At 39.0% G+C, this 13,759-nt stretch overlaps 1 protein-coding gene across 1 annotated transcript in view; it reads right to left on the bottom strand.

Moving 5' to 3' along the window:
* The window catches only part of map2k5 (mitogen-activated protein kinase kinase 5), a 57,212-nt gene that overhangs the window by 17,208 nt on the left and 26,245 nt on the right, over positions 1-13,759 (bottom strand). The window contains exons 18-21 of the mRNA XM_071489124.1: positions 9,472-9,498; positions 9,105-9,137; positions 1,162-1,223; positions 45-90 (exon numbers count right to left, since the gene is read on the bottom strand). Of these exons, the coding sequence (XP_071345225.1) occupies positions 45-90; positions 1,162-1,223; positions 9,105-9,137; positions 9,472-9,498 (168 nt within the window). The remainder of the gene's footprint in view (positions 1-44; positions 91-1,161; positions 1,224-9,104; positions 9,138-9,471; positions 9,499-13,759) is intronic.

Here is a 13,759-nt window from a genome sequence, read left to right as displayed (position 1 = left end):
TGTGGTCCTTGGAACTGTTTAATGGAAGGCTTGGTTTAACTTACCATGAGGTTATTCGGGGCTGGCCTCTCTTTGGGTTGTCGTCGCATACTGAAAAAAAGAGACACGAGCAGTCTATACCACTATTCAAACCATGTTCGTAAAAGTGCAAGACATGTTTTTGTTCTACCTACACAACACTTTTATAAACACATATAAACATGTTTTAGAAACAGATTAATTAACATTTCTAAGTTCAACTAATATTTCTTATTTCTAAGAACACTGAAACTCAAGCAGTTACAACATTGGTTCAGTGAATTTATGTGTGTGTTTCTGTGGGTGTCCTCCACAATGTGTATACATACACAATCTGTCAAAATGACCTACATTGGGACTTTGAGGAATTAGTGTAGGGGTCTGTCTGCACTTAATCATGTTACTGGTTTATGCATTGCAATGAATGGGCCATGACCCTCTAAGAGTAGCCTGAGAGAACATAGTGCTAGTCCAGCACCGAGGCAGGGCAGGGCACCTGTACCACAGTCTGTCCTGAGAGAGAGGTGCCCTGTTTGAGTAAATAAAGCAGACTTGGGGATTAAACAACAGCTGGTATAGCCAGCTAGTGAGTGCTGAACATAGACACAGACCTATTGCATGCGGTTTGAGTGTGTATGTAAATGTTTGTGCAACTATAAAGGTTACAAGAGGCTAATGAATCAGAGGCAAACCCAGGGTAAACACTGTCTTTGTCCCGTTGCATTAGATAAATCAATCATTCCTCATAAAAAAAGAGCAGCTTTTTATTGAATATCAGCTGCACTGAATGTCCTTGCTATAACCACTACATCCACAATGCATCAACACACAGGCAAATGCACTTTAATCCCACTGTATACATTACACCTTTGATTCAGCTACAATAATTTGGCTCATAGATCTATATTTTATGCATCTTGTGGTCTTTGTGATTGTTCAGTCTGGCTTTGTGGGGCTCAGATGGTTGACTGTGCCAAACATATTAAGCTAGTAGAAACTAGAATCACAAACAAATACACTTCACAGTCAAGAGCCAAACACAGACAAAATTCCATTTAAAATCAGAAGGTGTTAATTAAAATAATTTCGGCGTCTGTCTTTGTAGAATCAAAGCTTATTAAACAGTAAGAGGAGCTGACTCACCACTGAGTGATGAAGTGAACAAACTTTTCACTGAACTGGTCGACGGGAAGAACTGGAGGATCCTGTAAAGACGAATAAAACTATTTAAACAATAAGTAACATTTTAATCTGGGATGATGATAACCTGCTGAATCTTGACACTTAAAAATACAGATAAATTAGGGTGGTTTATATCCACAGAGATTGATTTAAACTAAGATTGAGGTTAGTCATAATTTAGATTGATGTGGTTTGAAATTATTAAACCCAATTTAAAATTAATGCACCTGTACTGCAAAACTTAATTAAACACTAGATTAACAAAACTCAGTTTAATTATTAAAATTAAAGTTGAAAATTACAGCAAAACACCATAAAATACAGGCCAAAATGAGAGAGCTCCAGATCGAAGTTTTCACTCACAAAAACTCTTTTCATGTTGTTCAAGAAGTTGAGACAAACATGGTAAAATTGTCCTTAGTCTGGCACTTTGGAGATTTGATGACAGTCAGCCGCAAAAGCCTGACAGTGTCATTAATTTAGGAGAAAGACACTCACAATGCGACTGCCGTTATGACCCAAGTCTACAAACCAACCAACCAAATGTCACATTTCAAATGCAGCATTTTTGGATGAAGCTGAGGTGAGGAAATGAAAAACACACACACTCAATGATCAAAACAGTGGAGTTTTGCTGGACTCTTGGGGTTTTTTGCTGCATAGTGTGTCAGCATCATGGCAAAAGCTTGTTTATTGTTTCCCTGCCTTTTATAAACATAAGACTGGCACAGACTTATGACATGGGCTGATGACCTGCCTTTGCCCTCATATACTTCCATTTACATCATAGGGCTGTGACTCCCCACGCATTCATTGCCACACATGCCTCAAATTGAAATTGCATGACTGACACAGTTACTTGTTAGTTGTTATCACAGTCTTAGTAAAAAACCTTTAGTGGCAATACACAAATTTTCAACTTTTCCTACGTGGCATTTCCAAGTGGTATTATTGCTGGCACCGCTGTCGCAAAAAATGGATCAAATATAACTGAATATAATAAGTTTCACCACTGCTCATTTTTATTTTCTACATTATTACAGGATTTACTATGTTCCTGATGGTTTTTGTTTGAACTTGGCTGTACTTAATATTCACAAGCTCACTGTGTGCCTGGATGCGTTGTTTTATATTTTATGTGATGAAAGATGAATGTTTTCCTCTTTGTTTTGATCTCAAAAAATTGCTATCAGCTAATAACTGAACTGGCTTATTTATTTTAATTAATTTCTTTTACAACACATTGAACACCCTTTCTGCACTTTTGAAAAAGCTGCTGACCATTTGTGAGTGAAGCTCACTTGAGCATTTCATTTCAGAATGAAGACTGACTCTGAACATTGCTGCAAAAATGAACAACAGTAAGTTGTTTGTGTGTGTGTGTGTATGTGTCTGTGTGTGTGGCAGGCTTGCTACATTTTGTCAGTAGAGGATCTATGAACTATGCCATGTCGAACAGCTGTGCAAGACTGACCCTCTATTGAGGCCCCTCACCTCTTTGCTCCCTCTATTTACCTTCTCTCACTCTACTTCTTTCCCTGCCTTTCAATGTCAGTAGGACAATCTCTAAATATTTAGACCCATTTTTTTCCCCTGATATCCTTGGAGAAAAAATGTTGACCACTGCATGGCAATAGCAGTATTACATTAACATCGGTATTCTCTTTCTTTATTGAAGTGTCAGTAAATTCCAGCAGAGTAGAAATTCTGTGCGAAAAGGAGCTGGATTAGTATTCTACTCTTTCAAGTGCTGAAGTTTATGTTTATAGTTCTCAAGAAAGAAAAAATGAAAATAGAAATAAAAAATAAAACAACACAATTTCAATAAAGTTTCAAGTTTCAATAAAAAGATAGACAGGGATTGTAGACATTCATTTAAAAGAATAGAATTATAATGTTAAGAAAGTATTGCTATTAAGGTGGCACAATCTATGTGATTTTTTTGTTGTTCTAATATATAGCTTTCAAATATGGTAATGTATATAAATGTCAAAATACATATTCTCATTCCTTACAAATGAGAAAATTGGCATTAATTAAAACAGCAACAACTCTGGATGACTATAACACCCATCTTAATACATGTTACATTGTTTACTGAAATGTAACATACTGCATCCCGACACACCAGCACGTGCACAAGGCTGGGATGTTTACCACAGATACAGGAGGTGAAGAGATCAAAAGTAAGCTGACAAGTAGTGGAAGTCCTACAAGATTTAAAATATGAACAGCAGTGACAGCCAATGATATATGCAACAAAGATATAAACAAAAATACACAAACTACTCAGATATGCACAAAAATCATAAAGCCTGGGTCCACAACTAGGCCCTTATTTAAATGCAGGGAATTAAACCTCTTTACATCTGAAGCCCTGCTGTGCCATTAAAAACACCTCTGGGCAGTGTTCGCCATTCCTTAATGCTCTGATCGGCAGGCTCCTGCAAAGCATGATGCATGAACCCATTTAAATTAACAAAGGAATGGGTTCCTTCTAATCTCACCACACTTCACAGTGCTGCCGCCACTTGGATGAGCAATATATCATAGCACAAGCGCATACACACACACACACACACACACACACACACACAGACGCATGCACAAACAAATGCCCTAGAGCTCTGCACACCACAAGCCTTAGTATACACTCTGTTTAGAGGGAGAGAACCAAATAATTTGCAACGACTGTACTATGCTGTACATGCATGCACGCACACACACACATGCACACACAAGATGAATTGGGCCCACAGTTTGTGCAAAGTGTTGACTACACAGCTAATTTATGTGTTGTGTAGGCTAAATCGGATACAAAATCTCTGTCTGCACTTTCCACACATATTTGCATGCACATGCACCTTTTTGCAGACACAAACACAAACACAAACACACACACACACACACACACACACACACACACACACACACACACACACACACACACACACACACACACACACACACACACACACACACACACAAACACAAACACAAACACAAACACAAACACAAACACACACACACACACACACACACACACACACACACACACATTTATGCATGTATTCATGTCTCCAGCTGAGAGGAACACTGCTGCAGCTTTGATGTGGCAGCAGGCGATAGCACAAAAGACAAGCAGGCTGATGAAAGTGGCTAGTCTGTGTGAATTATTCCTCTGGTTGTCAATGTGCCCCACTATGAGACAGAACACACACACTACAAGGGTACAAGGGTACAAGTAAATATACATGTCATTGCCATGAAGCAATTATTAGGCAAAATTAGATCAGTAATTACAGGCTTGAAAATAAAGTGGAAGTTCTTTATTAGTGGAGCCACTTGCTATTCAACAAACAGAGGAGAGAGGCACATTAATGAGAGTGGACAGCAGACAGACGGTCGGAACAACTACAGAGAACTTCTCGTTCAAGACCTTCGCCAAACAGGGTGAGTATTTTTCTTTGTCATACACTAATACCAGCTAATGTTAAACTGATGCACTGGATAATTTATCATGGTGTAAGTGCACTTACATACATGCTAAGAACGCCCCATGAGCAATGCCCAGAGTGTACTGAATGAATGAATGAAACACACACTGAAATGTAGACTAGTTAAATTAAGTAAAATTAAACATACAAGGTTTTTAACAAGCTGTGGCACCACTCTTTGGCCTCAACATAACTTAACACTTATTTGAATCTGTGTTGTGTGGTCTTACAATATGGTCTCATAAAATAGCCATTATATAGCTCAAGGGTCATGGCATCCTTTGGTTTTCCAGTCATCCAAATCAACAAAAAATTACAAAGCTGACAATTTTTTTTCTCCTCATCATTCAGAGCTCCAGGTTTTGTTCTCCTTAAACCACATTCTGTGTCTCTGTGGGCTGGCCTTGTATAAAAGCAATTTCTACATAGGCAAAAATATTGCTTTTGTTAAGCCCACAATGTAATATTTCTCTTTTGTGACTCCATCACAGAGGTATGCATTCAACTATTTTACAATTTTTCCCCCAAAACTAGAAAAGGGCCATTTTGAAAACTGTTGACAGGGTGTTCTGTGGATAAACTGGTACATGCTTCTAGAAAGCGCGATTTCTTTTGAGTTTTAAAAATGTAATTTTTTAAAATCCAAACTACATCCACCTCCATAGTGTTGGGATGAAGACTGAATCTGCAAATCTAGATACCATCATGTAAATGAGAATTTTTTTGTAAGTTAGGTGACCTGACTCTTTAAGGATCCATCTCTCTGGTAAGATGTGACTTGTGACCACTGTTTCGTCTTCTCTGTGAAATTCTCTTTGTTGATGTCATGACTGTCAAGGCCACTCTCCTTCCCACATCAAATTGCTTCAGAATCTTTGTCAGACCCCAGTTTCTTTCTGTGTTGCCACCTTTGTATTTGAGATTCATTTGGGTTAAATCTGAACCTTCAAATTGTTTCACTAATTGTTCATCTCTGTATCTATTTGGTCTTTATTGTGAGTCTCTTGGTCTCTTCGTAAGCCACTGTGTGTTTGTGTGTGAGATATAAAAGCAGACTGTCACACTCCACCCTCCATCACACATACAGTGCATTCAGAGGCCTTATACTTTTTCACTTTTTTTTATGTTGCAGCCTTTTGCTAAAATTAAAAAACAAATTCCCCTCACCATTCTACACTCAATTTCCCATAATGACAAAGGAAAAACTGAATTATCACATTGACATAAGTATTATGTATACATATTACACTTGAAATTAAGCTCAGGTGCCTCCCATTTCTCTTCATCATCTTTCAGAGGTTTCTACTCCTTCATTGGAGTCTACCTTTGGTAAATTCAATTGATCGAATATGATTTGGAAAGGCACACACCTGTCTATATAAGGTCTGACGGCTTACATGACAGAGCAAAAACTAAGCCACTAGGTTGGAGGAACTATTGGAGATAAGACACAGGATTGCATCAAGACATAGATCTGAGGACTGCTATCCTGCTAAATCTCTGCTGCATTTATGATTCTCAAGAGCACAGTGCCCTCCATAATTCTTAAAAAGAAGTTTGCAAAAGGACTCTACCTAGATTTGGCTGCCCAGCCATCTGAACTATCAGGGGAGAAGGACCTTTGTAAGAGAGGTGACCAAGAACCTGAGCTCCAGAAAGAGTAACACTCCTCTGACCTGAAGTCCTCAGTGAAAGTTTGCAAAAACAAGATTCTCAGACTGTGAGAAACAGGTTTCTCTGGTCTGAAGAAAAACTGGGGGGGTCTGAATACTTTCCGAATACACTGTACATCTAGCTACAGTAATATTAATGATCCACTCACAGGAGCCTATTACTCATTCAGCCACAACAGCAACATTCAAATCCCCAGTGGGTAAGTAACACACACAGTATCAAAGCGTCAAAATCAAAGTAAGCAGAAAGTATATGGATCACATCTACAATGGGCAATGGTTATCAAATGTCAGTGAGTCAATTATAATTAACCATATCACACCTCCCATAATGTTGAAGTCAGGTGTGTCTACCCCAATTAAAATAAACTATTAAAATGATAAAAATTAAATTATCCACTACATAAAATAAAAAGAAGATAAAAAGAAGAACAAAAAGGCAACTCTAATAGTTCCATGATGCCTCTACATTCTACAATTTGTACTAAGCCATGAACTGGTAGTGGAGAAGACAGACACAGCACATCTCTGGGTGTTCTGTTGTACACTGAGGTATATACTCACGCCGCACTTTATTAGGAGCACCACACTAATACTGGGTAGGGCCTCCCTATGTTCTCAAAACAGCCTCAGGTCTTCATGGATTCAACAAGATGTTGGAAACGTTCCTTTGAGATTCTGGTTCATGTTGACATGATTGCATCACATCATTTCTGCAGATCTGTCAGCTGCACATTCATGCTGCCAATCTCTTGTTCTACCACATCCCAAATGTGTTGGATTGGATTCAGATCTGGTGACTGGGGAGGCCACTGAAGTACATGAAGTTCATGAAGCCAGTTTGAGACAACTTTTGCTTTGTGACACGGTGCAAGATGGTAAATTGTGGCCATAAAGTGATGCACATGGACAGCAACAATAGGCTGTTACATTCAGACAATTATTGATTGGTATTAAGGACCCCAAAGTGTGCCAAGAAAACATTCTCTATACCATTGCACCACCATCATCAGCCTGGACTGTTGACACAAGGCAGGTTGGGTCCAAGGATTCAGGCTGTTCATGCCAAATTCTGACATGACCATCTGTGTGCCTCATCAGAAATCCAAATACACTGGACCAGTCTTCAGCTATCCAGTGTTGTTGCGCCTGTGCTCACTGCTGTATAACCTGATGTGGTCTTCTATAGCTAACCAGCACCAAGGTTTGACATGTTGTGCATTCTGAGATGCTTTTCTACTTACGACACTTTTAAAGAGTGGTTATCTGAGTTACCATAGCCTTTCTGTCAGTTCCAACCACTCTGGTTATTCTCCTCTTACCTCTCTCACCAACAAGGTGTTTCCATCCACAGAACTGCCGCTCACCTGATGTTTTTTTGTTTTTTGGAACACTGAGTGAACTCTAGATACTGTTGTGTGTGAAAATCCCAGAAATACTCAAACCACCCAATCTGTCACCACCAATCATGCCCCGGTTATTGAGATCACATTTTTTCCCCTCATTCTGAACAAACATTAACTGAGGTTCCTGACCTTATGCATTGCACTGCTGCCACATGATTGCATGAATAAGCACGTGTATAGGTGTTCCTAATAAAGTGCTCTGTGAGTGTACACACTTCCTCACTCTAGTGCCATTTTCAACCTTTACATTCTCTCTCAGCGACTTCATCTTTCCAGAGAGTGCTTATCCTCTTGTCTCTTCCTCCAAAGCACTGCATTACCTAGGACAGTAAGGCGGTGCTGATCGCCAGGGACAACAGTGTTCTCTCGCCTCGAGGGGAGACGGCAAAGGGCGCAGGAAAAATAGTTTGAGTGATGCCTCCGTCTCGCTGACTAATGAACAGGTCAGCCTGGGTCAATCCATTACAACCAAAAGCATTTAATTATTAATTACGGCCGATCTATAGGCAGTTAAGGACAAGTGACATTGTATGTTTAATGTGTGATATGGCTGGTGATGGGGGTCTAGGGGGAGCTGGTTTAGGCTTGAGAGGGGTTGTAGCATTTTTTTGCTATTGGTGTATGTCAGCAAAAAACTTGGGGCAAAAAAAGAGAGTGAAGGGGAAGGCGATGATGAAAATATAGCTAGAGTGACACAGACACAAGAAAAGAATGCGTCCATGTACTAAGACATAGAAAATTCTCCAGCTTAGGCTCAGGTTGGGTAGCACTGCGCAGTAGCCTGGTTTACTCTCGGGTGGCTCTCTCATTTGTAGTATTCAAAGTGATAAATTGTGTGTGTGTGTGTGTGTGTGTGTGTGTGTGTGTGTGTGAAAAACAAGAGCATTTCATGATCAGATGTTACCTATTCAAACTCATTATAAGGGAGTGATGAATACGCCTGATACAAATTAAACTCAATTTCATAATATTCTGCTGTAATGTGCCACTGCTCTGTGTATGAAACATACACATGTGGTGCAGTCATGACAATAGCCCTGGTTAAACTTTTTTTTTTTTATCTGCTTTGGTACTAGCTCTGAAAGATACAGAATTCAGAGCTGTGTTTGTGTGTGTGTGTGTGTGTGTGTCACTCATGATGGGTCCAACCTCTACAGTAATGTGCGTGTGCATATGTGTATTGCCTCAGGCAGTTGCATAGGGTGAAGGGTTGAGTGAATGGGGAGCAAAGCCGCCTGAGTGGTTTGCTTCATTAGGAAACAAAATATAAGCTTTCCGGGCCATTAGGACTGACTTTAGATGCAAAAGCACATAAGACGACGACTCACCTCATCAACGATGCATTGCAGTAACTGGAGAGGCTGCAAGAGGAGAGACACGGGGAGATGAAAAAAAATCAAGCTAGCCTGCATGGAATTTCATGGCAATAGGGAAAATCAAGTGTGATAAAAAAGTATCTACTTAGATTAATCAAATGCAGAAAGCTCAGACAAAGCCCTCATTCTCCTCCTGAATGTTTTTACTGCTCCATAATGGCACCTAATATAATACCAACAGTTTAAGTATGATCTAATATTTCATTGCAGAAATGCAATTTGAGTGTTTTTTCAAATGAGAGAGCCACCCGAGAGTAACTGACTATAGTGTGGGAGACCTCTATTTTCTTTCCTCCTATTCTAATGCAGTAAAACTTACCATTAAAGATCCTTGGTTTTTCTGAATCTGCAGGGCAAGACAGAGAAGAAGAGATGAGACAGTATGCAATTAGCGTTTCATAATCAAGACGATGCACTTGGACACATTATGATCAGTAGGAGAAAATTATTGCTTTTGTGTTGGCAATTTGTGAGTATGCATTAACACCATTTACATAATGAAAACACACAAATGTTAATGGCCTTGCTCTCATTTGTGGAGAATGGGGGTAAAAGACCCACTAATACTAATTTTCAGAGTAGTACTTTCCTGCCCTCCAGGTTATCTAGATGCACAGGGATGCAGACTGACTGTTACAAACAATATGAGCAAGGGTTGTAATGAGAATACTCAATGGGTCTATTTCACAGGTGCAGCACTGACAATAAATTGGCCATGACATAGTAAGATACCTAAACACATGTTGACAACGGGGTTAAAACTATAATTTTTTGGACAAGACAAAACAAGACAAAACAAGACAACAGTGATCTGAGAGCAGATCGAGGTACGAAGCCGACATAACTTGAGTTGGAAGTCAGGGGAAACAAAACATAATAAATGTACTAAACGTATCTTTTATGGTGACAATTAAAACATATTAAAGGATGGAGAACTTAAGAAAGTATGCACTAGAATAGGGACTTCTCATTTAAAAGATGTAAACACTCTCTCTAAAATAATGTCTTCAAATGTATGACCCTGCTGTGAAACTACAGTAAAATCCTGAGGTCTGAATTGACCAGTACAATGCATTTCAATTTCTAAAAACCCAAATTTACAACGTCACCATTTAAACTAAATGATATAAGGCCTGAAACCTAGGCTCAGCTAAATGTCTAATAATGTTTGGTAAATAAATTGCTAATTTCTCCAGGTCTTTTGACAGTGTATTAGAGCACTTATTGATTCACTCAATTAAATACAGGTTTTCACATTCTGTAAATACCAAGAGACTCCTAAAATGCCTCTATATCCAGTTTTGCCTGATTCAGACACATTAAAGGCAACTATGGAAAACTAATTTGTTCAGAAATAATTACTAGGACAAAATTGCGTGCTGCTACAAGGGTTGAAATTGGATAGTGGGAGACTAACTTATTCAAGCATAATTGAGCACTTATTCTTGTACTAGGTAGCTTGACCACATATCAAAAGAGATGTTTAATAATCCCTCCCTTTCACTCAGTCTCTCACCACTGTGGGCTGATTATCTGGTAGACATTTCATTATCTGTTCATCCTGAGGGTAAACCTAGTTTAAGATGACATTTATACTTAAACAAGACTTTCCAATTAGGCACTTCTTCTGATACCTAATCTAAGAGGAACAAACCAATTGATGTTTGACTGGTCTAGGCACTGTGCTGCATAAGGGTTTGTTTGTATTTAGTCTATAAAGGACTGAGTATTAGAGTGTATATAACTGTGTATGTGTAACACCAAAAGATGACTGTAGTTGTGAGGAACATCAGTTTCTTTTTCCTCTGAGCTGGAGAGCCCTGTTACAAGCCACTCCAGTGGCTCTTTGATGATTTGTGAGCTACATCAGGCTTTTTTCAACATTTGAAAATATCACAGTGAGCTCAGCGTGATAAATAAGAAGTCACAAATCCATTTTTTCCTTTCCCTTTCAAGAGGAACTCAATAAACACTTCTAAAAGATCAGTTGGCCGTTTCCCTCCTTAAGGATTTAAAAGACAAGTCTTCAAGGGTAAGGAATCAGACAACTCTTAAAAACGCTCCCTCAAAGAGGGAGTGCCATCATGGAGACATAACTTTAAGAAGAGGGTAAATGGTGAGGTGCTTTTCTCTGTTCTTTATTGTTAGGTCAACATCTAACTTATTGGCCATTAACAATCATGCAACGACTACAGCTCTTCTCTGATCTCCTTTAAATCTTACCAAAAACTTCAGTATTGCTCAACTTAGATTAACTGACTGGTAAATTTAGCCAGGCATCACCTGGTCTATCAGGTGAAAATACTGCATCTCAGAAATCTTATCATTCATAGGCTGCATTAGGGAAGCCAAATACAAGGTTGTGCAGACATGGTGCATTATTCAAATATGGTTTGGTGACAATAATTGGCATAGTGATAAATAGTGAAGGACATTTACAGACTTAAGAAAAGGAATGAAGGGTCAACATTTTCTTCACATCATATGTTAAGTCATCTCAAACTAAAAGGAAAGTCCAATATACTGAAGTGAAATTGGGAGAACATGTGATCAAGCAAAGTGTGACCAGAGACTTGGCATATGGTGTTGAAAAATTACAGCAAACATTGTTTACAACATACATACAGTACTATGGTACCTCTCCATTTCATTTGAGAGGAAAAAACAAAGCAACACAGGGAAAGCGTGAATTGTGTTTGATGGATGCAGTGATGTGTAATGGAAGCTCCTGCTCACAAAGAAAACTGACATAGTATTTCATCCAGAAATTCATTCAAATTTGAGAAAATATGACAAAAATGGAGAGAAACAAAAACAACCACAGAGCAAACAAAAAGACAACAAATCAATCAGAAGCAATAGCGCTGGCGGCTGTATACACATCACATCAGGTCTGGTGTCTTCAAAGACTTTCAGAGCGAGCCGTGAAAAAACTCCATTAACTCCTGACAAAGAATACAAATGAATCCCGACATGTGGTGAAGTGGAATTAAAGAGACCATCTCTAATCTTGACAAACATGAGGTGATGACTCCACTGTGCGTACATGCACAAAAGAATGAATGAGAGATGAAGCATCAGCTAAAAAACATCCAGAAATTAAAGCCATTGGCAAGCACACACACTTCCACAGAACGTAAAGGGTGAACAAAAGACCTTAAACAATGCTAAAATTGGCTTTTCAAAAGTGCAACTCATGAACACCCCAAGGCCAAATTCAACTTTAACAACTCCGCCTGTATCTTCCACAAGTCTACAGTGGAAATTCAGATGCCAGTGATTCTCTTCCAATCCCTCTCTCCTTTATCTTCTCCAACTTCTCCCTCAGTCTGTACTAAAATGTTCTCTGTGAAGTGTAGCAGGGGGTTTTGCACAGACAGCTGTGCCAGCGTCTGCAAAAAATGACAGCTTAGGCCTGAGGACTTTGGCTGGCTGCGCCTGACGAGCTGGATCCAAGCACTCTTGCCACACCACTCTGCTACAGCCTGCAGGTGAACTGTCTGCAGTACCATATGGAGTTAGGGGAAAATTAAGACTAAGATGAGTAAAGCTGCGTGCCAGTGGAGAGCCTAAACTAAACTACGAATATTTTGTCCATCCCATTTCTAACAGTAGAGAGTAGACTAAACTACCATTCATTTGCAAAAATACACTGACAATTAACATGATAATGAAAGCATTAAATGAAAGAAGGAACAGCATGCCCTGGGCTGCAAACACACCTTTGCACCCTGACAAAGAAATTTGCAATTGCTTTTTATCGTAGCTTAAGCATTAATGATCAACACTTAAATTAAGTGAAGAGCCACATCATAGCTGTATCTGTCTCAGAGACAGTTTGTTTACCATGGAAGCACGCATCACATGCTGAATTAATTCTTGTAAAAGTACTTATGGGTTGCTCTAGCACGTGATAGATAACATTAACAGGATAACATCTTCACAGGTAACTGAACAATAACATTTAGAACATGACCCAAAAGAAAAAAACAATGCATAGATGTTGAGATCTTGTAAGTCTCACATGACAGCCAACTCAAACATTAAGTAAGTTAGTTCCCTCTTTCCAGGAAAGAATAATTGTCAGCAGTAACTTGGGCAATCCTTGGGCAGACAGTACACCGGTTACATCACACACTGCTTCTTGAATCAACAACAGTGTAGTTTCATTTGACTGATGGAGCAGTCCAAGTGTTGCATACATTATGCCTGCAGGACGATTACACCAAATGATCATTTGTCAATAGGCAGAATACTCTCAAGATTTTAATAATTTTCTGTATTGATCAAACCACACAAAGTCAAAGTTGTAGCTAGTGTCCATAGCTGATGTGCTAGTATAAATTAAAAATCACAACTTTTGTATAATATAATTAATATTATCATAATTTTCATAATGACAAGATGGTCTCTTCATTAGACAAAATCTTCCCCTTCACATTTCGTGCAGGCGGGTGGCCAGGAGGTAACCTAAGGTAACCAGATTCGGATTGCTCAGCTAGGGATTGGACAGATAAACCCATCTTAAAGGACTAATTAAGACTTGATGGGATTGAGAAGTCTCTTCTGTGGTCGGCAATTACATTTGAGCAGGATTTTACCTTCAT

This window comes from Trachinotus anak, unplaced genomic scaffold, assembly GCF_046630095.1.
Source record: "Trachinotus anak isolate AG129_WGS33_773 ecotype Australia unplaced genomic scaffold, CSIRO_AGI_Tana_v1 ptg000011l, whole genome shotgun sequence".
Taxonomy (NCBI): Eukaryota; Metazoa; Chordata; class Actinopteri; order Carangiformes; family Carangidae; genus Trachinotus; species Trachinotus anak.
This window is presented reverse-complemented; position numbering and strand designations above follow the sequence as displayed.